Consider the following 23,443-nt stretch of genomic DNA (forward strand, 5'->3'; position numbering starts at 1 on the left):
GTTGAGGTGCACTGTTCTTTCAATATGCAGTGTTCTTTTAGACATTCCCTTGAATTTCTCCTAGAAATTGGTCTACCTACCTGACTTTTGAAAAGCTGGATTTGCATGTGTTTTCAGGTACTTATAACTATTAATTTTGCATTCACAACAATTTTCAGCATACCTATGCCATTCATCATGTTTCATGGCTTCTTCAGATAGTAGTTACCTTGTATGTTGAGTGAAGTCAGCCAGTTTGTGTATAGTTATTAATCTCTTTAGTACAGCACCTGTATTTCATTTTATCCAAAGGCAAGCAAGGTTCATTTCTCTGATGCTTAGTGAACTTTGCATGGATTCCTTGATCTCAAGTGTTTCACTGCAATGCTGAGATTAGAAGCTCTGATTCACTTTGAGCTGCAGAAAAGTGTGGGTCACTCTTACAGGAAATATTTGGGGGGCTAGTTTTGGTTTGTGCTTGAGCTCCAAATCCTTCTTCCCCTTCTGGCAGGCTTCTGTATGCACTGTCCCTTCACCACGGAATAAGCCAGGCAGAAAGCTCCCTTCTCCTTCCTGCAGCATCAGGAGTTGAAGCCTGCTGCCTTTGTCTGTGACATTGTCCAGTGCCTGTTTATGGCACTGCTGAGTGTCGGATTTCTACGAGCATCCTTATCCAACACGGTACTTCACCTCTGCTCTCACCTCCCTAACAGATACCTGCTGACCTTGGTCTTCAGAGCACCAGGTACTCCACGGCAATTCTAAGTTTCCCGTGTGTTTTGGAGGAGTGTGAGGATGAATCCCATTCTCTGGCTCCTCTCTATCCCTACAGGGTTTTGAGGTTCTCAGTCACTGTTCTGGCTCCAGACCCCAGGGTCTTGGTTTTTTCCTCCTACCTTGCTTGTTCAGTGCTGGCAAACCCAGAGGGCACACTAATATTAGCCAAAGTTTGTTCATTTATTTTTTCATCTGGGACTACTTCGAAGAGCATTTACTAACAAGCTTTGCAGAAACAGCTTTCTATCATTGCTGCTGAATTTGGAAGTCCTTCATGTTACTCAATTATCTCAGCCCTGTTTTTTGGCTTTTTTTCCATTTGACTCCAAGCTCCATGGTTTGCATATTGCTTTTATTTGCCACTTCAATTTTATTTAATTTCAGCTCAGAGACATCAAACACTGGCTGCATTTCTGGATATATGTATTTCCTGCTTTCTTGCCCTTTGTAGCCTGAAGGCAGCCTAAGTTCATAATTGAACTACAGGCGAGATGGGAAAAGAGAACTGTTTGTTCCATGAACTCAGCAGCATTAACCATTAACTATGCTTCTGTTTATTTTTAATGAAGGAAGAAGTGGAAAAAGTAATAGCATCTGTCTCTCACCTGTATTGATACACGGCTTTTAAGGAGGTGGGAAGCTTGAGAAGAGAGACAGAAAGAGGCAAACATTGCTTTATGTGATCTTTTCCCCTTCTACTCCTGGAGAAAGGATTTCAAAATTTATTTTCCCCACCCCAGTTTTTGTCTCTTTCTTTCTTCCCTTCCCCATTACCTTGAATTACCAGCAAGTTTTAAAAGAAGAGGAGGGAATAGAAGGATGAAACAGTGTTCAATCCACCATTCTGCTCCCCACTGCAGCCTTTCCTCTTCCCTTCCTGGCAGAAGAATGCTGCTTTCTTGCTTTTGGGGTTTTTCAGTTGCTAGGAATTCAAAATATTTGTGGCTTTTTGAAAAATAATTTTGGAAATTGCGTCAGTGCTGAGGCCCTGGGGCTGGGAATGCCAAGTGTTACCTAAGTGGAATAGTTGGCAGCCCAGCGTGGCACTGTGTGATAGGAGATGAACCTGGGGCAAGAGGAGCCAAGCACCGAGGGCAGAAGGTCCCCAGCTGTTTCTGAGTCGCAGCCAGGCAGAGGAGCAGTGCCCTGATTGCAGAGGGCAGCTGGCCAAGCATGAGAAGCAGCCCATACACAGATCTTGGTGGCACAGGGAAACCAGGCACTAAATGGAGAGGTGAGCAGATGAGGTTCAGAAACTTTTGACTGTCAGGAAGCAATGGGTCTTCTGAAGAGGGACCAAAATTCAAGGAGACCCAACCAGCCTTAACCTGTCATGCTTCCTCCTTCCAAATCTGCTGCTTGCCACAGGAGTCTGGGCAAATGGAATTACTTTTTTTCCCCACCCTGTACAAAACTGTCCTACCTGGTGGATTCAAAAAATGAATGATGAGCAAAGTCAGGAATCTGGGGAAAAAGAGCTCCTCAGTGTGAAGTTAGTGGAAAAAAACCAGAGCAGTCGCCTCTCCCTCCCTCTGGCACAACATGCAGTTCTGTGGAGTAACACACAAACCAAGGCAATCCTGCCATCTCTAGGGAAGGCTTTAAGATGTTAAAATTCCCGTTTTCCTTGGCATGTGAGGAAATGTTGTTTGTTGTTTTAAAATGAATATTTCAGTAGTTCCAGCAGAAGAATCTAAAAATCTCATGTACAATAATGAGGAGGGTAATGTCTGTGCAAGTGACATCTGTGAAAAAGAATCTGGAGTGTTCAAATATGTCCAGTTTGCTGGAAAAAATTAGGTTTGATAGTGTAGTGCTCTTTACAATATATTTTAAATATCTTTAAATATCTGTATTTAAATATACAAAATTTATTTTATATATGTATATATTACATATATAATTTATAATATATTTGGCTGGTTTTTTTCTTATTCAAAATTTGGAAGCCTATTATCAGTAGAAATGACCCTTCTTCCTTGAAAAGGCCCTTTGTTCTCTAAGAAAATAATTTCATTTGGTTTACTCAATTTTACTCAAACAGAAGAGAAACTGGGTTTTTAAATCTTTTATTTCCTGTGCCAGGTGTCCTTGCTAACAGCTCCACTGCAGTTCGTGCAATGGTCCAGCTGCTTTGCTCCTTGGCACTGCCTGACATTCTGATAAACTTTTGGTAAATCTGCACATGATTAGTCAATTCCAGGGTGAAAACATGGAGTTTTCAAGAGTACACTCATAAATATTGCTCAGCACCATTTTGCAACAATATACATAAAGGAAGTCTCCAGTTGCCATTACAATGTCCTACAACAAGCACTAGGCTACTGCAGTGCAGTTGTTCATACTTACCTCTGGGGAAATTTTTATGGCCTGTGTTGCAAACTTTTCAAAATCCAAACCAGAAATTTCCCCTTTTGGTTCAGTTAGGTCCCCAATGGCTTGCCTCATTCTGTTTCCAATGGTTTTGGGGTCCAGGGCCCCATTTCCTTCTGTTCAGAGATGGAACTCAAATGTGATGCACACAGGACAGCTGGTCTGTGTTTTTCCAGATGCCTTGGAGAACAGAAGTGTAAGGCAGACTTGAGGGAGATGGGAGACATACTCTGACCCCCTCCCACCTTTCCAGGGATTTGCAGAGGGGAATGCAGACCTGGCTAAAATTTTCTGCCCTATTTCTGCTTCTAGGCAAATTCCCTTCTTCACTCTTCTGCTATGATGAATTACAGACAGATATCTGGACTGCAGAGACTTTGATGGATAAATGTGGCTATCCATACTATGTGCCTACATACTATTCCTCTACTATGTTGTGATTTTCTTTTGACAACACTTTTTTCTTGTTGACATCTGGTAAGTGCATACTGAACCTTTGAAATCCTGGATAAAGGAGGAGCTCTGACTCTTTCATTTTATCCTTCAAGGACAGCTAAAAATATAAAGGACTTTGGCTGACCACCCAGCTACAGGGAAGGAATATAGCAGATGGGAATATCACCAAAGCAGAGCAGGTGGAACTAAAAAGGCACATCAGATTTGGCGATCTGAGGCAAGGTGGGAAAGGTTTGCAGGTAGGTGGATGCTCAAAGTAGGGGTCCTGGGAGCCCTAGAAAAACACTCCATGACATCCTATTCCTAAGCTCCTGAGAAACACCTGTCTGGATCTTTTGGGATAGTGGGTAGAAGTGAAAACCTGCATCACTAAGGCAATAAATATCTCTGCTCTAGTGAGAAATGTGGATTGGGAAAAACCTTCACTTCTTTTCATATTTCTATTTTTAAGGTTTGTGTTTTTCAAAGTAACACATGAAGAAACTGAAGCTTTTGATGCCAAATTCTGTCCTGTTATGCACAAACATGACTTTCATTGACCTTTTGAGGGAGGGCTATGGGCTTCACTGAGTACGGAAGAGAATTGCATAGGCTTGGACTAGGAATGACAAGTAACTATGAGGGACTTCAATAAATTTGTTACCAAGCCAGAAGTACCTGATGAGCAAAAAATTATGAGCTATCTCAAGGTTGGGATGTGGAATAAATAAAAACACGGTAAAAATATAAATCAATAGGATCAACACAACATCCCAGAGCCAAACAAATAGCAAAATGCTGGAAAAAAGTCAACAAAACCAGAAACATGAGAAGGGCAACAAAAGGTGTGAGAACAAAAGGGCTGAAGACTGTGAAGTCAAAGTAGGACATTTATAATTATGTCAGGGACAAAAGGTCTGTCAGAGACTGCTTTAGCCAAGGGGAAGTTGTCATGGATGCCCTAGATAGTGCTGGGAAACACTGCAGTTTCTTCACCTCAGCATGCACCAGGAAGAAAAGGAAGAGACCTGCCAGAGCCAAAAGGACTGTTTTGTAGCCCAAGAAATGGAAAATTCCTGAACACTGTGTCTACTCAGAGCAGCTGACAGAAAAGTATAATGGCTTATCAGGGCAGTGCCAGGGCAGCTGGAATCCTCCTTTACTCTCCCAAAAAGGCAAAGATGGGAAGCAACAAGAGGAGGACTGGCAAGAGCCAACTGCAATATCATTATTGTCCCAGCACAGCTTGCATAGTGTGCATGAGTTCTGGAGTTTTGGTTTCGTATCTTTTTAATGTAAGTGAATTTAAGAAATTTTAAGTGTGTGTGTGTGTGTGTGTGTGTGTGTGTGTGCGTGTGTGTATAAAACCTTTAGATTTGAGTTCTGCTTCTGCTTGCTCTCCTTATAGTCTCTCCTATGTTTAGGATGATTACCTGCTCTTACTAAGGCAGCACAGAGTGCTCAGAAAATGCTGAACTTTATGCTCAGCCCCAGTATCCCCATTTGTTCAGGCTCTGTGTTTACCCAAAATCTCTGGGGCTCAAATAAACAAGGTGATATTATATTTATAAATAAAACTGTGCATGACTAACTCATGCGTCTGATGGCAGAAAATAAGGTGACATTTGAGGTTGCAAAGCTCATAAGCATAAAATGAGAAAGGTTAATGAAATTGCACAGGGCAAGAGGGTTCATTACTACTGCCTCTCCTGGACCATCATCCGTGAAGAACATGATAAAAGAATACTCTGTTTAACCATGGGATAGGTATGGTTCAGGCATGCAAAAAAGAAACCTGTGGTTTTTTTGCTTGTACACAAGCCCTAGTTTGGGAAAGCACTGATAGCACCAAACAGACATTAGGTGTGCTGGGGATGCTGCTGTCACCAGAGCCTTCTTTATGGTGGAGGTAAAGCAAAGGCAATAAAGCTTCCATTAGCATGGCATGTACAGCACGAGCTTCTGCTCACTGGATACCCTCTCTCTGACCCTGAAGTCTGCTAAATCTGTAAGATACTTAATTGCATGACTTACTGAGAATGTCCACTTTATTTCATAACTGAGCTGGTCTAACTTTAGTTTCTGATTATTAACTCTTCAGTGAGCAAGGCCAGTCTCAGAAGAAAGGGACTTCTGTGCTTTCTGAACATCTTTTCCCTGGAAATGACATCAAGATTCTTCAAATCTTGCAATCTAAATTGCTGCTCTTTGACACTTGTTTGGCAATTGAGAAGGGCAGGATTCAAAACAGCATCTTAGAGGTGAAAGGCTACATATCCTGTTAGTGGGAAAAATCATCTACAAAAGCAATGGTATTTGTCAAGAGCCTAGAGAAGATCTGACATCAGGAAAAGCCTTTGTGAAGTCCACCACAGTAACAGAAATGTATTCACCTTGATTTAAATCATTCTTTTTACAGTGAAATCTAAAAATGGAGCAAGACAGGGTTATAACTTAAATGCAGGAACTCTGACAAATAACAATTTATATGAGGAAATGGAAGTGCTACAGGGATTGGGTTCCAGGGCAAGCTTGTCTTGTGAAAAGGATATGAAGTTAAGTAATGGTCAAATAAGCCAGGGCTTTTGTTTTCTTCTGTTTTGTTTTCAATATTGCTTAAAAAAAAAAAGATACTGACAAAAACAAGAGCAGAAGTAAAGGTCTGACATTCAAGAAAGGCTTGCTTGTTGTTAATATACCACAGAAATTGCTGAACAGTTTATCCCTGTGGAATTATTTCCTCTGGCATGTTGTTAACATGATGAAAATATGCAAAATATTGATTACTTTGCCTCTGAATCAAACCTGCAGGAATGCAGGAATGAAAAGCTAATATAAATAATCCTGTTTGATGGGGAACATTTTCTGAATTTTTGCTCTTGAACCATTTCACTTTTAATAGTTACTGGCTTTGTTCTGTTTGTTTGTTTGTTTGTTTTTCTTTCCTTGCTCTGCTTTTCTCATACAGAACAATAAGAACTCAGTGCAATAAGAACTCAACTAAATTGCACTCTGGTGAGGATTTCTCCAAAGAAATCTGAACTGTTGCAGCTTAAACATTGAGGAGCTGGAGAAAAGAAGCAAACTGCATCTTTCCCAGTGGTACTTGGTTGGTACCAAATGACTCCACAGTCATTCTGCCACTATTTTTATTAGGCTCCAGCAGCTGGGAAGTTGTATGTGCACAAGAGGTCAGGCTGTTTGCTGAGCTTGCTGGTTTTACTCTGAAATCATGGCCCTCCTGCTCCATTGAACAAAGATGGTCAGGAGCTCCTGGAGCAATTTTCCAAATAAAAGATGCTTTTTTTTGTTAGCCAAATATATTGCAACAATGTTTTAGCAGAAGATGTTTCCTGTAGTGTGGTAATTTTGATTAACATGCTGAGAGAGACCTGCAAAGAGGCAGAGGCTGGGTAGGCACAGACTGCATCACCATGTCCCATGAACTAATGTAGAGACCCCAGTCTCTGGTAAAGCTGCCCATTGAAATCAAGGCTTGCCTTGAATCAAGCAGAGCTATGATTTGAATGAGAGATTTTTTTTTGTTTATTTTCTTTCCATCCACATGTAAATGCTCCAATTATTTTAAGCCATTTTTTTTTTCCTTCACCAAAAATAATCTCATCTTCCATTCAAAAAATACTGAGTTAGTCCCCATATAGAAAAGGAAAACTATGAAGTTAGAATAAATTTTTTTAGAATTTTTTTACTAAGTTTTAGTGCTAGTTATGTTACAGATGTGGACCAGAAGGAGACCCATGTTTGGGTCTTCAAGCTTCTACCTGAATTTTCATCCCAACAGACAGCTCAGTTAATTTATTAAATGTAGGTATTTTTAAATAAAGGAATAATGTCACCAGCATGACACGAACTGCCTTTACCTTGCTGCCCTCTTTGACCTCTAGCACTTTCCCTAGAGATAGAGATGCCTTTGCTATATGTAGCATATCCTGAGGGAACGAGCTGAACGTGGAAACCTCCACAGATTTGACAACGAGTGTGGGAGACAGCAATGCACGGGAACATTCCTTTGCAGGTTTTGGAAGTGCTTTCGAGGAGAAAATCCCCAGGAACCCTACTACCCGTTCTGTGGTTTTGACAAAGCAACTTGCCTTCCACACACCTTCTCGAATTCGAAAAGGATTTACTCTTTATACACCCGAAGGTCTTGAGGGTTTTCCCCACCTGCCCGGCAGCAGCAGCAGCAGCAGGTCTGACTCCGGCTGTGCCCTGCAGGTTCCCGGGATAAGGACGGAGGAGCCTGCGAACCCCTCGGCTCGGACAGCGCCTTTCTGCTTCCACCTAGTGGGCACGGAGAGCTGTGAGAACACGGACGGGCACAGGGGGGGACGGCACCAACAGGGAAGGAACGGGGAGAGCTGCGGACAGACAGACAGACAGACAGACAGACAGACAGACAGACAGACAGACAGACAGACATTCCCCCTGATTTCGAGTTCCAGGGCCCTGAGCCCGCATGAAGAGACACGGTTATAATGGAGTTATAATGAAGCACTGAGCACTGTCAGGCGCAGGGGGCCTCGGAAGCCTTCTGGGCCTGCTGAATGCTGAGGAGGGGACGGGAGGAGCGAGGCTGCGGCCAGGGAATGTGGATTTCATTTTTCTTCAATCAGCCAAGACTGGAGAACAAGAAAACACGGGACAACAGGAAAAGGAATCCACTCACTTGTGAGGTAAGGCTGAGATGGCAACTAAAAACAGACCCAGATTGTGATATGTCTGGAGACAGGGCACGGGTTCATTTGGCTGTAAATGCTACAGGTAGTGATGCACAGTACATACAACTTTAGTGCAGAGGCGATTCTCTTCAATCTCCTGGGACTTTTTCCTAGAAATAGACACAGACACTGAACTGAGCCAACCATATAAGACTTAGCATTGAGCCTGCACCTTCCATGAGGAATCCTGAGCCACATACTTGCTAATGTATGCATATGCAGCACTAGTGATTTTCATGTGCCAGCTGATGCCTACTGAGAACCTGATTGGTTCTGTCCCATTGAATCCCCATTGGTTTTGTTGGTTTACTGCATGCTAGAAAGTCTGGGAAATTACATGAAGCAAAAGTAATGCTGGGATAATTATCTCTTTGTTATCCTCAACAAAATCCTAGAATTTCATGTACATTATCCATATTTACATTGCACTTCTCTCCTGAAAATCACTTTTATTCAAGAACATGAATGAATACTAATACCCAATATTTTAAAACCACAGCCAGCAGATGAGTTTCTTTTAATTATAACAGAAGAATCTTTCCTAGTACTTCAATTTAAAATGTTGATACTGAGCATTAAAAAGAAAGAAGAAGGAAAGAAAGAGGACAGAATACTTACTAAACTTCGTCTGTAAAGAAAAAGCAGTAGCTGGAAAACCAGAAACTGTATTCTGAAGTCCATTTAATGAAACAGAGCTTACATATACACGAAGACTTAATCCCTTTTTGTCTTAATACCTCACATGAAGTTTTAAAGTAAAGGATTTTCTTGGAATTGATCCAGAGCTCCATTTTCAGTCTCCTATGGGCTGGAAACACACATGCTTTTGTGTAAATCACAGTATTATAAATACAATATATTTCACTCTCTTCATGCATGTGAAGGAATTGAAAACAGCTATCAGACCAGGTCTACAGCAAATAAGTCAACTTCCATAAGTACATAAATAAAGTTCCTGAGATTTTACATTTATTTTAGAATTTGTTTAGCTCAGAACCAAAACCATATGTCCATCACAGAAGGGAAGTGGGAATTAGAGAGAGAGGGAGTATATATTCATTTCATAGAATTCAATTTTACCTCAGTCCCTAATCATGGAAATAAATCCCTTTAGGTCTCTGTAGTCAATCCACTGCTACATTCTTGGGAGCTCAGAATCACCCGTGTCTGCAGCAGGGAAAAGGGAGATGTAATCCTAATTGTGCAGCTGCCCAGTGCCAGCTGCATGAAGTGGAGATTAAACCTGCTGGGCTCTTTGGCTCATCAATCAGAGACTGGGTTTTAGAAGACATATATTGAAATTCAGTGTAGATGTTATAAAAACCATGTTTATTGAAAGACAGGGTGTATTTTGAAAGGTGAATCTTACATAAGCAGAAGTCGTAGATTTAAAATTTCAGCTCCTTTTAGATCCCAAAGGACAAATTAGTCTGAACTGCAGAATATAACATTTGCAAAGCAAAAAAATAGAATTAAAGCACAAGGCAGTCACAGTCCTCCTAAAATGAAATAAGAATTACGAACCAAAGATTCTGTCAGCTTTTCCCCAGGAAAGATAAAACCAGTGAGATTAAAAGAGAAAAATCTTTAAGGTAATAATCTAAAATGACAGCAGAGGGTGCTGTCATTTCTGCTTCGGTTCATGGTGTCGGGTGAATCCGCAGCTTTCTTGCCCCTTCGAGTTGCTACTCTAAAGAATCTAAAAAAAAAAAAAAAAAAAAAAAAAAAAACCAAACAAACAAACAAAAAAAAAACCCCAAACCTAGTAAATTTTGAAATTCAGTGGAATTTTTCTGGAAGGGAATTAAAGATCACGAATAGAGGAAGAAAATATACACTGGTACAGATTTAAGGCTAGAATTCAACTTTAAAATGTCAAGGCTGTCCTGCAAGTACTTTGATTTTACAAAACCGTGGAAATTTTTTGCTGCTGTCTGCTTATATTTAATTTAGAAACATAAATTTTAGACCTTTTAATCTTTAAATATTTCTCTCTCACGAATTCATGCCTTGTCTGCTGCATATTGTTGTCATTACTGGACTGCTAAAACAGAAATTGTAGGATAGTATTGTTAAATGTTTGCAATATCCTGCCTATGAAAGCCACTTAGTCATCCTTTGGAAGAGCTGACAAAAGAATGTACTGCATCCTTTCCTGCCCCCTGAGATAAATAAATGATCCAGAAATGCTCCTCAGTCTTTGCTGCCATCTGAAATTTCTACTTAGCCACTACATACAAAGCATGCTTTTCTTGGTTTTTCCCCCTTCCTTTCATAGCTTGGTTGCTCAAATCATGGACTGTGAGGCCACAGTCAAGACAAATACTAAAACTCTGGTCAAGTTTGACTGCAGAGAGAACCCAGGCAGGAGGTTTGATGCTGAACTCACTGCAATGCTGAGTCCCTCAGGGTCAGCGCAAAAATGGTGAAACATGGTTTAAGGTTTCTAAACCTACCAGAGGCAGGATGAACATTCCACTTTTCTTACTGTGCTGGAACAGCCAGACCCAGTTCTGAGCTTTACTTGCCATAAATTCAGAGACAGCCCCATTCCAGGTTGTCTTTACAATCTAATATACAAGAAGCTTATCTTGCTTAAGTATTGTCCTCCTCATGCAATTTATATTATATTAGAAAGCATAAGGTACAAGATTTAAGAGGCATGCGTGCAGCATAATAAATAGAATAAATTGGCTAGGTTTGTCATGGTTTAAAAAAAAAAAAGTGGCAAAGTTTTCGTTGCTGTGCCAGTTTATTTTTAAGGGAAATAACATGGAGATCTTTTATATGAGGCCCACAGGTCTCATCAAGCAGATAGCAAGGTATGAGCTCAGTTTGATCCATCAGGAATGCAGTACCAACCCCAGTATAACCCTGGCAGAGTCCTCACTGACTTCAGTGGGGTCAGGTTTGAGCCCTACAGGGTCACATCATTTCAGGAAAACTGAGGATCTGGTTCAGTGTCTGTTTCTTTCAGACACACCAAATTGTCTCCAGCCTCATCTCTGCTATTCTCACATGAGTTCTCTTGTTCTTATCTCCTCTCTGTATTCCTCCAGTCCCACCCACTGGGCTTCACACTCCTGATATTGTATCTTGGTCTCCAAGGACAGGAGGCTGCTGCTGACACCCTGCTTGACGTGGTGCTTGACATGTTTTTTCAGGTCTCACAGTCAGACCCAAGCCAGGAAAGTAAGTTCAAGACAAAGTGGTAACTAGTGGAATACTAAGGATTTTCCACTTTTTGAGGATGTCAGAGGAAGGCAATATGTATTGGATTTTGGAGTATTGAACTTGTGATTTTTTTGCAAGTCAGGGCTGGCAGTGTGTTTAAATCAAAGATTTATTAATCTGTTCCAAAAGGCCAAGTTACCATTTAATAGCTTTCAGCAGTTAGCAAAGGCTGTATTTCTGCAAGTCCTTTGTGGATTCACGACTTTCTTACATCTTTCTTCTCTTTGCATTTTGTTTTACACAGGTTTTTCTTCCAGATCTTTATTCCATTTATTAGAAAAAATACTGGCCTGAAAAATACTCTCTCTGTGAATTACAGCCTATTAAATTTAACTTAAAAAGCATGGAACTCTGAATTACTGGCATGGAGATCTGAACTGCTATTGCACTTTTTACACTGTTGTTATCCATTTGGATTCCTGTGTTTTCTTTACAATCATGAAGATTAATATGTTAGTATTTTCTTAATAAATTAATAGTTATCATTTGGGGATAAGATCCAAAATAGCAGGTAATCACCTAGAGCAGAGCTGAAATTTAATTAGACCCTTACACACAGATCAGTTGCAGTCTGGAATCTGACCCAATTCAAAATTAGCTATTAGATGTGACACAAATAGAGCAGGTGCAGTCACCTAAACAGGGGACTGGGACAGAATTTAGGTTGCAAGATTGCAATCCAAGACAGGCACACACAAAATCTTTGCTCTAGGGATTAGACACTCTTTCTTCGTGGGTTCTTCTTGTGTATTACAGAAGTGCTGTCATACTAACTGAGCAGAGCATCCTCATGTCCTATTTTCTATGAAAGTCATTAGGGATTCTCAAACCACTCATCCCCAGGGGTGCTAAATTGCTCTGGTACATGGCTGAGATATCTGATAACTCTGGATTTAGCACAGAGCATTAAAAAATAATGACCACTTCCATTAGAAAATGAATGGGTGCTTGGGGAACTTTGTACTTGTGGTGATGCCCACACTGTGTGATGCATCACCACAGGTGCACCTCCTCCATGAACACCAGGATTTTCACAGGTGATTCTGGTGATGCCCCAGCCTTATTACATGGCTGTGTTATAAAGCTTACTGCTCCTGCTTGTCTCTCATGATTCTCAAACCCATAAAAATTCTTTCCATTACCGGAAGATGAATTTAGGGATTAAGTTAATTACCAGTGTACCCACTTTTAATTATGTGTGCCATCCACTAATTTTCAGGGGTGAGCCCCAGCACAACCTTTGTGTATTACTGAAGGGAACTTGGAGCTCAAAACCTCTGTTACAAATGACAATTGGTTATTTTTACTATTCTGTATCAGTTTGGAAAGAAGCACTTGGTATATCATATGTTCAAATATCAATATTGGAAAAGCATTTTTCCCAGTCATGCTCATTCTCCTGGTGGACTGTCCAGTTTATTCCTATTGTTGAAAGCATTAGGGAAGCCCTTATCCCTAAAGCTTGTCACCTATCACTCCTAAATAACATCATAAATATTCCAAAATCCAGTGTAGCTGTTGAGACAAAAAGGAGATAATGAAGAGGAGAAATTGCCAAAAAGAGCAAACTGATAATATTTCTACAGCTTGCCAGAAGTAATAGTTTGAACTTCTGTTCTGTAGATTATATGGAGATATACATAATCAAGTATTTTATTCGAGATAAGTTAATTTCTTTGATTTAGAGCCCAGGAGGAAGAGGAATGCCATGATATCTCCCTCCTTCATCTTGTAGTCTGCTGAATAATTTGTGGTAATTCAGAAATAGCTCCAAGTCCTTACACCAGGTATACCTATTGCAGGGGCACAGCTGAAGTCTCACCTCTACTTGAAACATTTATAGGGAAATTATATTTATCAGCAAGAGCCTGAGGCTCCAACCAGCTGGCTGGAATGCACACTGACAACTGCAATGATAGAGCAGCTCTTCTGCATGATGATTTTTACTATACAGGGCAGAGGCTCGAAGGCATGAGCAAAGGTTGCTGCAACATCTTTCTGGGCATTCTGCTCCTCTAAAAATGAAACCTAGCAGTGTTCTTCTGCCTCTTGTGGTTTTTTGGTAGATGTGGATGTGTAAAACTGACAGCCAATGTGAGCATTAAAGTTTACAGTGCACTCTCAATGAAAGGCTGAGTGTGTATGTGTGTAAGGGGATAATGTAGCCCATTTCTGTCTTCTCACACTTTATTCACCATCTAGCATCTAGAATTTTCTGTATTTCAAACTGTAGTGGATTAAAGGAAATAGATGTGGAGCGAGAATTCAGATCTACAATTAGTTTCAAGATCTTGTCTGACATTCTTTTCACTTCATATTTCCTGTCTGGGGAAATGCTATTACAGCATCTAGGTACATTTAAGTGCTGTTATGTTTAAGTGCTATACAAAACCAGTATAAAAAATACTCACACCAAGCTCAAAGAGCTGTATTTCGAACTTCACAAAAGTACTTTGATAATTAATTTAATTATTTTTTTCCAAAAAAAGGTTTGAGAAGACGAGACTGATTAAACCCAGCATTACGTTGGCAGACAGGAGAGACAAAACAGGTTTCTTTTCATTTAAGTCATGAGGAATATCAAGTGAAAAATGCCTTTTTTCCCCATCCTAGCTATATGATAAAAATCAAAACACAGTATTCTGAATTTTTGAAGTTTTAAAATAGTTTCCAAACTTTGACTTTGGAATCAGATCAAAGTTCTGAACATGGTAAAGCAATCCTACCAAGAGTGCTCATTGGGTGTTATCTTCCAAAAGCAGTAAAATAGCTCATGTCCCTTTTCTATTACAATGATTTCACTAAATATCCGACATTCACTGCTGACATTGGACTATTGAGGAATTTTTTTTCTCTGTTTTCCCTCAAATTGAAGTTTTGTGTGAAATGATGAGGAACATTTCAGAGTTGTGACAGAAATATTAATAACTCTGCTTTGTCCAATTTTAAATATGTTTGAATATAGAGCACTTCAGCATATAAAGCAGGAACATAAGTGCTAGTGTCTGAGAATTCTTTACCATGCACTGCTGAATATACAAATGCACACGTTTCAAAATCACACAGACATGAAAATTTGCAATTGAGAAGCTAAACGAGTTCAATAAAAAGACAGAAAAAAATTCTTTCTGTCTAATGGCAAAGTACCCTTATGCTGCTATTTTAGGAAGGAAAATTAATGACTATTTTTTACAAAGGAAGCACTTCTTCTCTGTAGTTTAGAACTGATTAGTAAATGGATATGCAGAAAGCTCTCTATGGAGTTAGAGAAATATGAATCTGTGCACTTCAATCTATTTTATACATGTTCTGCACGACCTCAACAACTAGATCTAATGCTCCCTCAGCTCCATTGAACTAATTACACTTGGTCATTATATTAATAATGGGTTGCCCTTCTGTCTGCATTTATGGCACTTAGCAAGTCAGTGTGAGCGCGAACACTTATCTCACAAAGGAGAGAGCTCCTGACAATGAATTAGATTAATCCATCAAGAGAATTAATGTGACTTGATTACTGTTGATATCTGAAGAAGCTGGCATACACAAACAAGTATCTGCAGCTGAAGGAAGCAAGCAACAACTCTGCACACAACTGGGCAAGGCCCCGAGCCTGTGCTATTGAGCAAGGAGGTGGCTGACACCAGGACTGATGTGGCACATGCAAAGGGTGCCACAGGACCTAAATGTTGCTATCAATGCTTTGGTTAACTCAGCTGGGCTGGTATTTTGCCACAAATAGTTCTAATGCCGTCTGTCATGTAAAAATACCTAATCTAATTAGTTTTCACTTATCTTCCTGTCTTAAGGGACATGAAACATATCGGAAAATTATTTAGGAAAAACTCTGCAGTCACCATCTCAAAAGTATAAACTCAACATGGCTTTGCCAGCTTTCTTGTTCTGTCTATTCTTTCACCTTTTTCAGTTCACTTGCTGATAGAGTGCCATAGAAAAAGTTCCTAATGGCTTGGAACCTTAGCTCCTTAAGCTGATGATACTTGGCTGAGAACAGAATGCAATGATTCTTCTCTGTCATAAATATTAAAATATAACAAAAAGTTGATTGCTGGGATAGAGGAATAGGTTTCAAAATCGCTGAAGTGGAAATTTATAAAGAAAAAAGGTTCTCTTCTTGGCAGAGGGAAATACGCATGTGAACTGCTTTATATTGTGATTTAGTATGAAACAAGTTTAAAAAACAATTAAGTTTTTAAAGTGATCTTAATGCTGCCTCCTAGAAGTTGATGGGCAGTTCCAGAACTTCCTTCATAAAGAATGCAGCTTTAGAGATCTATCAATAGCACCCAATATTTTTGATTCATCCTTGGCTGTGGCACAAGTGAAGAAAAATACTGAACTCGTAGTCTCACGCCTACAAACCCACTATATTCAATCTGTTTTTCTCATAAATAGGGGAAGGCATGAAGTGATTTAAGTCCCACAGAAGTGTTCTTTAGCCTTTCCATGTCCCCTCTGCCCTCCTAACCACAGGCTGAGGATCCAAAGATTAAGCTTGGTCAACTGCCAAGATCTTCTGTAGGCACTGGAGGAGGGAACAAATTGTTCGTATGGTTTGTCAAACAAACAAACAAAATGAAATGTCTATACAAAATGAAATGAAATTAAGCTGTTTGTTTCAAACAGGATATATGGAAGTAATTCAAGACTTTATGGAGACAAATTTGTTTAGGTATTTATCCACAGTGTAACACTCATTTAGAGATGAAGTTACTGGAGTGCTCTTGGGCTTCAAAGGCATAATTCATGGCACTCTTCTATGTTTCCTAACAACACATGGCAATATAGGCAGCCCTGTAAAATAGCCATAAAATAGCTACTTGGATGCATAATAGCAAATACATACTAAGCCTGGTAAATCTTGAGTAAAATCTGACAACATAGGAATCACTGGATGCAGCTTGCAAAGGTGATATTTTATATATTATTCACATAAAACTATTATTTTGACTAATGAGGTCTATAGAACAAGGAGCTGTTTCCATGAAGAAGAGGAAGGAAAAAAAAAGTAGAGTAAAATAAAATAAAATAAAATAAAACAATGTCCTGTGCAGAATATCTTAAAACATTTTTGACTGTTATTTCAAAATCAAATTTCCACAAATAAAGAGAAAAATTTTATTCATTGCGGCACTCTCTGCAAAGTCGGAAGGTTAAAAGAAAGTAATTTTGTAACCAAGCATAAAATAGGCATTTGAAAAATTATTTAGCTGGGAAAAACACAATTTTTTCCACATTAAGATAACTTAAGAACACCCAAATTGATTTTTATTAGACTTCTCATATTCACTTCTGAGCTGACACATGCATGAGACATTCAGCCCCAAAGGTCACTTCTGAGAAGGCTATAAGTAACTGGAAACAGCACTGCAGGATGAAATGATGGCTCATTGCTGACTATTACTGCTGGAGAGTGATAGATATGTTACTCCTGAGGCTAAGAGACAGATTCTGTAAATAAACTTTTATTTCTTGGCAGTGCCGATAGCTGGAACATGATGTGATAGAGCTGGTTTTCCCAATGCTATTATTTGACTTAAAGAGACTGCAGGATGGATGCTGGCAAGGCCCATGGGCCTGTGTTGGAGGGAGCCCACCACAGGGTTTTCTCCAGGGCCAGCAGAGAGGGGCACAGGGTGAGCCCTGGCTCCGGGCACCACCACACGGTGAGGGGCACAGCCCAGTGCGGTGCTCTCCTCCTCCTGCTCGCTGGCCTGCCCCAGCTGCCCGGCGCTCTGCTAAAACCTCTGCTCCAACACCCAACGCAAATGGCGCTGGACAGCCTGGCTGTGAACAGCTCCTTCCTCCTCCCCAGGCTTTGGTCACTCCATGCTTTATTCTCTCCACCCCCTCTTCGTTTTGGTGCCAGCATTAGTCACTGAGGTTGTTCAGCCCAGAGAAGAGCTGGCTTGCGGGAGGCTGAAGCCAAGATCAGCTTCTTCTCGCAGGCAACCAGCGACAGGGCAGGAGGGCACAGCCTCAGGCTGCACCAGAGGAGGCTTAGGTTGGCTGGGAGGAGGAATTTCTCCACAAAGGGTCTGATGAGATGCTGGAATGGCCTGCCAGGGAGATGGTGAAGTCACCGTCTCTAGGGGTGTTCAAGAAATGGCTGGACGTGGCATTTAACGCCATCATCTATTTGATTTGGTGTTTGGACAACGGCGGACTCTAACTCAGACGTCTTTTCCAAAATAATAATTGTGTGAAAACAAAACACGAGAGGTCTCTGGTGAATTACAGCTTTTCTCCAGAGAGACTCGCCGGCTCTGCTGTCCATCCCGGCCGGCGAGGAAGGACTGACCGACTGCCAGCGGCTCCCCACGGTGGGACCGACCCCAGCCCCTTTCGCAGCGCCCCGTTCCGCGGCCCCGCCTCTGCCGGGCCGTCACGGGCCTGGCGCAGGCGCGCCTCGGCCATGGCGGCCACCGTGGAGCGGCGCCTCGCCGAGTTCCGTGCCGCCCGCCGCAGCGCTGCCGCCGCTCCCCGCCCAGCCGAGCCGCCGGGAAAGGCCGCGGCTCCGGAGGCCGCCGAGGGACCGCGGGCAGCCGCGGAGGGCCCGGGCGGCGGCGCCCAGGTGAGCGCCGAGGCGGGCGGGGCGGGGGATGCGGCGGCCGGCCGGTGCCTGACGCCGCTCTCCCCGCCGCCTCCGCAGGTCCGGCCCGGCGCGGCGGCCGCTCCGGTGTGGGCGCGCCCGCTGCTGCTGAAGGTGCTGCTGTGGGCCGTGCTGCTGGCGCTGTTCGTGGAGCTGGAGCTCGGGCTGCCCTACTTCGTCCTCTCCCTGCTCTACTGGATGTACGCCGGCACCCGCGGCCCCGCCGAGCGGCGGCCCGGCGAGCTCAGCGCCTACTCCGTCTTCAACCCCGGCTGCGCCGCCATCGCCGGGACGCTGACGGCCGAGCAGCTGGAGCGGGAGCTGCACTACCGGCCCGCCGCGGGCAGCTAGCGCCGGGCCCGGCCGGGACTGTGCTCTGCTGGGCCGGGACTGCCGCCGCCGCCGCCCTGAGGAAGGGCCGGGGCTCGGGAGAATGAAATGGGGTTTGTTCCTATGCAGAAAAGCACCTGAGCCTTACTGCTGGCCCCGTGTCCCGCGGCGCCGGCCGGTCCCGAATAAAGCCGTAGCAAAGCCTGCGCTCTGGTCTCGTTTCCTGGGGCCCGGCAGCTGTTCCGGGGCCCCGAGAGGCACGGCCGTGTCACAGCTGCGGCTGCCAGCGCGTCACCTACACGGCTTCAGCTCCCGAGAGCTTTGCCGCAGGTGACAGACACAAAGGCTGGCGTTTGACCACACCTGCAGTAGAAGGGCCTGCTGCTGCTCTCCCCTGCACCGGCTGGAACCCTCATGGTGAAGAAACAACAAGAAGCAATAGCCATATACCTAAAATAGGCTGCTGCTTTGGTTTGCAGTGGTGTCTTTCACCTGACACAACCATCAGATTATAATTCCCTTTTTGCTTCATATTACAGTTTTTGTAACTGTAAGCTGAAAAATACTTATTCTTGGCAGGTGTATTTGTATGATCCACTGCTGTTTTTAATATGTAGATCACTGCATTGAGCCAGACCTGCTCAGCAAAGTGGTAGTCACCTCTGCTTAACGTGTGGGAAAAAAACACGGGTGTGGCATTTGAGAACATGTTTTAGTGTTCTAAAACAAGTTCTACGGTGGTGATGCTACATAGACAGCTGGACTTGATCTTTAAGGTCTTTACCAACCATAACAATTTTATGATTAAGTCATCATTCTGAAGAGCAGCTGCTAGAACTTGTGTCTCTGAGGACAGAGTTAAGAAGAAAAGTCACCAGTTGGTCTTTCAAGTCCTGTTCCACTATGTCTTTTATAATTTAACAGTTAAACACATTTTTAAGGCTTGACTCAACACAAGTTTCATCACTGGTTGTAGAAACGAAAGTGGTGCTTTGAATTTAGCTGGACTAACAAGAGAGTAATAAAGCACATGTAATATGTTAACACTGATAAGCATCTTTCAGTAGCTCTCCACAGCACTCTCACAGTTTTTATCTTGGGCTGTTGTATAAATTCCAAGTCCTGCTATTTCAAGGCAAAACAATTTGTCATTTGCACATATTCTGTCATTCTCCAGTAACTCCCCCCTTCCCCCGAGAGTTTTCATTATTCTTACTGATTCCTTTTGACTCTATAACATGCTGGATTTTGTATTTGATTAACATATGCTCAGCAGGATCAAACACCACTAGGTAGTGGACACACAGTTGCACACATAAAGCACTGTTTCCCTGAAAGAACCACAGAATCTTTCCATTCTTAAAAAGTATTCTAGTAACAGGGTAAAAAGTAGTTAGATGATACTCAAAACACCTGTAAGCAATGGAATTTTGTGAGTTGAAACTTTATTCACAACAATAAAAATAAACATCAGCATAGTGTTTATGGGGAGCTGATAATCTGACATCTTGTACAGTTCTGTGGGTATTTTTTAAAACAAGAAAATACATGCAAATAAATATTAAATATAAGGTAAGATCAATGAAATTATAAAAATTCATAGCAGCAATGCTGGAAATAAAGTTTTCACTTGCTATACACTCTAGCTGCATTATGTCCAGGTGGATTTATAGACTCTTGTATTTAATGCTTCATGAAACAAGTTACCACAATAAGTGAGCATGAAGCCAAAAGGCACAAGAAATAAAAACTGACACAGTTCATCTCTTCCAGTGCTTTGTGTTGATTTGCTTATTTCATGCTACTCAAATAAATGTACCTTACACATTGTGAAATGGAGATGGCATGAATAACAAAGGCTTGTGAAAGGTCTTACTGAAGTAGATAAAGTATGATGGAGAAATTGGCACTGTGGCCTTGCTCAGTTTTTAAATACACAAATACTGTAATTCTGCTTGGTGTTAATTACTTCCACTGAGTTGTTTTGAGAGGGGATTTAAAAAGGTTTGAACTAATGAGAGCTTAATTGGAGGGGGGCAGGGGGGAAATTTCCTCTGCAGCCTTCTGCTTGGCTAAGATCTCACTTTGTTACCTTACTTTTCTCTTATATTCTAACAAAGCAGAAGCCACCAAGTTAACTGGAGTTATTACTGTGGGCCCAAAGCCCTCAGTCCACAAATGAGTAGGAGGGACAAGAACAGCTTACTAACTCTAAAGCACATCAAGCTGTTGAATCTTGCTTGTGACAGCAACTAAGTACAGGTTTGTTACCACACATGGAAATGCTCCCTATTCCTCTTTCATTTGTTACACACCCTTGTTTGTCCAGCACTTCAGTGAGTTAGAACACTTCTGCAACTTCCTGTTATCACAGCAAAACTATCATCTTGCCAACAGCTGTGCAAGCAGCAGGAACTTTTTTCCCAGGTTTGCACGCAACTAAGCAGGACCAGCATCCACTCTTGAATATTAATGACTGAAATTCTTCCCACCAGTGTGCATTAAGCCACAGCTGTAAAGTGCATCTGTCACCATGCTGCCCTTCACCTGCCAGTGACAATCTTTAGTACTTTTTTCCTATTCTTAGCACTTCAGGATAGACATTAGATAGAAACATCAAGCATACTCTGTAGATACAGGAAGCTAATTAATTAACTTGCAGGACAGCAGTTAACACCTGCATGTAGTAGACAAGTATTGTACTGATGGTCACACAGCACAGAAGCTAGTTATTAAATATACAGAAGAACCTGAAGTGCTTCATTCCAAAGTCAGCTTTGCAACTGACATTAAGAGAGGGAAGGCCTGGAAGCAGCCTGCAGAGAAGCCAGCATGCTGGAGACACATAAGCCAGCCTGAGAACTGTGGTGGATTTCTGCAAACGTGTCTTTCTCCCTGGAGCTCAATTACTAGCATTAGAGCAGAAGGTGGCAACACATCCTCTTTAATTCAATTCTAACCTCATGATTGCAGAACTAATCCATGCTGTTGGCAATTAGGATTCTAATGCAATGATTAAATAATCCCATGCAAAGCAATCTAGCTTCAGGCAGGAAAGACGCTGAGTTACATCCCAGAATATCCAGTCCACCTTCTTGGTAATAGGGACTGTGAATGCAAGTGCAAAGAGACTTGAGAACAGGGAGGGTTATTTCTGCTGAGTCGTTGTAACTGCTTTGCCATGGAAGTTACTTATTTATTACAAAAATCTGTGAGCAGGGAGGTTCTCAGAGCTTGTCTTTGGCACTTCGCCTCTTTGTTGTAAAGGGAGCCCAAGTACGAGTAAAGATGTGCAAAGCTTTTTATTAAGCGATGCAACCTATCACATCGGGCTTGTAGAGGTACTTCTGCCCGTCCCCAGCAACTCTTGTCGAGGTCAGGGAGCAAACGCACAGTGCAGATGCAGTCACTGCACGAGCCCTTGTTGTTTGAAACAGACAGAAAAAAAGCTCATGGAGTTCATGGAGTTCAGGATTTTTTGTTTGGAGCTGTTAGTTTTGTTTGAGGTTTTTTTTTTTTTTTTTTTTGGAATGCCGCTGATGGGAAGCTGGCAGGCGCTGGAGGATGGCAGCCCACCCCGGGAAGGGGGGCGGGAGCTCTCCTTGGTCCTGAACCCGCGCCCTGCGCCAGGGCCGCCTCCCGCTCCGCGCGAGGGTGCCGTGTGTCACAGGAGAGAAGGACCGAGGCAGGAGGGGAAACAAAAGTGAGTACACACTGCCAACCAGCGAATCTCTGCAATGAGGAGAGGTCTGCTGAGACCAGCAGTGGCCGCAAGCTGACTTCTTTCTGTGTGCTTGCACCCCCAAGGAGCAGCATAAAGCTCAGACAAGGAAAAGTTCTCTTGAAACGCAAGCCATCACCCCATCCCTGGGAACACCTGTGTGCCCACCAGGTGGGCAGCCTAGCACTGACAATGCACACAGGGTACATTTCCATCCATGTCAACAGAAATAATGTGCACCTATTCCCAGCAGAGAAGGTACCTCTGTACAGATACTGCATTTTTGTTTTGTTTGGGTTTTTATACTTTTTGAAGCGAACCTTGAAGACGGCATTCAGAAGTGTTCACTACATTACCTGCTGTACATTGACAGACCTTCAGGATGCTGTTCTTCACCTACCCAGAAAACAGATTAGCATATTTTCAACTTTAACTTTGGGAAACCCCTGCTACAAAACTGATTCTTCCCTGAAACCCAAGTTGTGTCCCACTAAATTATTTTTTTCTAAAAATGGTGATGGCACCTTGCCCTATCACCAGAAAAGTCTAAATGTATTTTCTGGCAATAATAATATTCTATATCCCTGTAATTTAATCAGTCGATCACTCAGCTCACCCACTCAACAGTAATAAGCCATTGACCCTGTGGTTTCAGACTGGATCAATGCAACACTTAAGTTTTGGACCCCTGGAGGCCTTGTGTGCAAATAGGAAAAAACTCTTTTAACTTACTTTAGACATGACCAATTTTTCCTCTGATGTGTTCATTACATTAGCAGATTGCTTTCCCTAGAAACCTTTGTCCAACAGCCGGCAGGCGATGAGCAGCACATGCTTAAGTTTCTTGCTGGAGATGGCAAACTTAAGCCACTTGCTTGGGTATTTAAGGGTTTTCAGGTAGATTATACAGTTCATTGTTCTCCATCTGATTCACCTGCAGAAATCTCAGCTGAATGTGGCCTGACAAGTGGCAGCATAGACACTGCTGCCTACTGTGCCCCCACTGCTGATGCTGTTGGCTGGACACTTCAGAGGTTTCATACTGCTGTCTCTCTGGACATACAAGTGTTCCAACCTCCAGCGCTCCCAGCTTTTCCGAAACTCCATCTGAACCTAACAGAAGCAAAGAAGGAAACAAAAGGAATGAATGTAGAACTAATCAGCTCTTTAAATGACTCCATCAGAAAACAGCAAGGATACCACACTACTGAGAAAAACTGGAAATGCTTTAAACCTGCAATA

General features: G+C 42.2%; 2 protein-coding genes across 2 annotated transcripts in view; one reads left to right on the plus strand and one right to left on the minus strand.

Annotated features, from left to right (window-relative positions):
• The first annotated feature begins 17,973 nt into the window (after positions 1-17,973).
• Positions 17,974-18,686, plus strand: SAYSD1 (SAYSVFN motif domain containing 1). Its single transcript, XM_058020573.1, has 2 exons — positions 17,974-18,132; positions 18,211-18,686. Exons 1-2 carry the CDS (start codon positions 17,974-17,976, stop codon positions 18,499-18,501), a joined length of 450 nt encoding a protein of 149 aa, XP_057876556.1. The 3' UTR covers positions 18,502-18,686.
• A 3,268-nt stretch (positions 18,687-21,954) lies between these two features.
• The window catches only part of GLP1R (glucagon like peptide 1 receptor), an 83,033-nt gene continuing 81,544 nt past the window's right edge, over positions 21,955-23,443 (minus strand). Inside the window, 1 exon segment of the mRNA XM_058019914.1 lies at positions 21,955-23,314. Within this exon segment, the coding sequence (XP_057875897.1) occupies positions 23,147-23,314 (168 nt within the window). The 3' untranslated portion in view covers positions 21,955-23,146.

This window comes from Melospiza georgiana, chromosome 3 (assembly GCF_028018845.1).
Source record: "Melospiza georgiana isolate bMelGeo1 chromosome 3, bMelGeo1.pri, whole genome shotgun sequence".
NCBI lineage: Eukaryota > Metazoa > Chordata > Aves > Passeriformes > Passerellidae > Melospiza > Melospiza georgiana.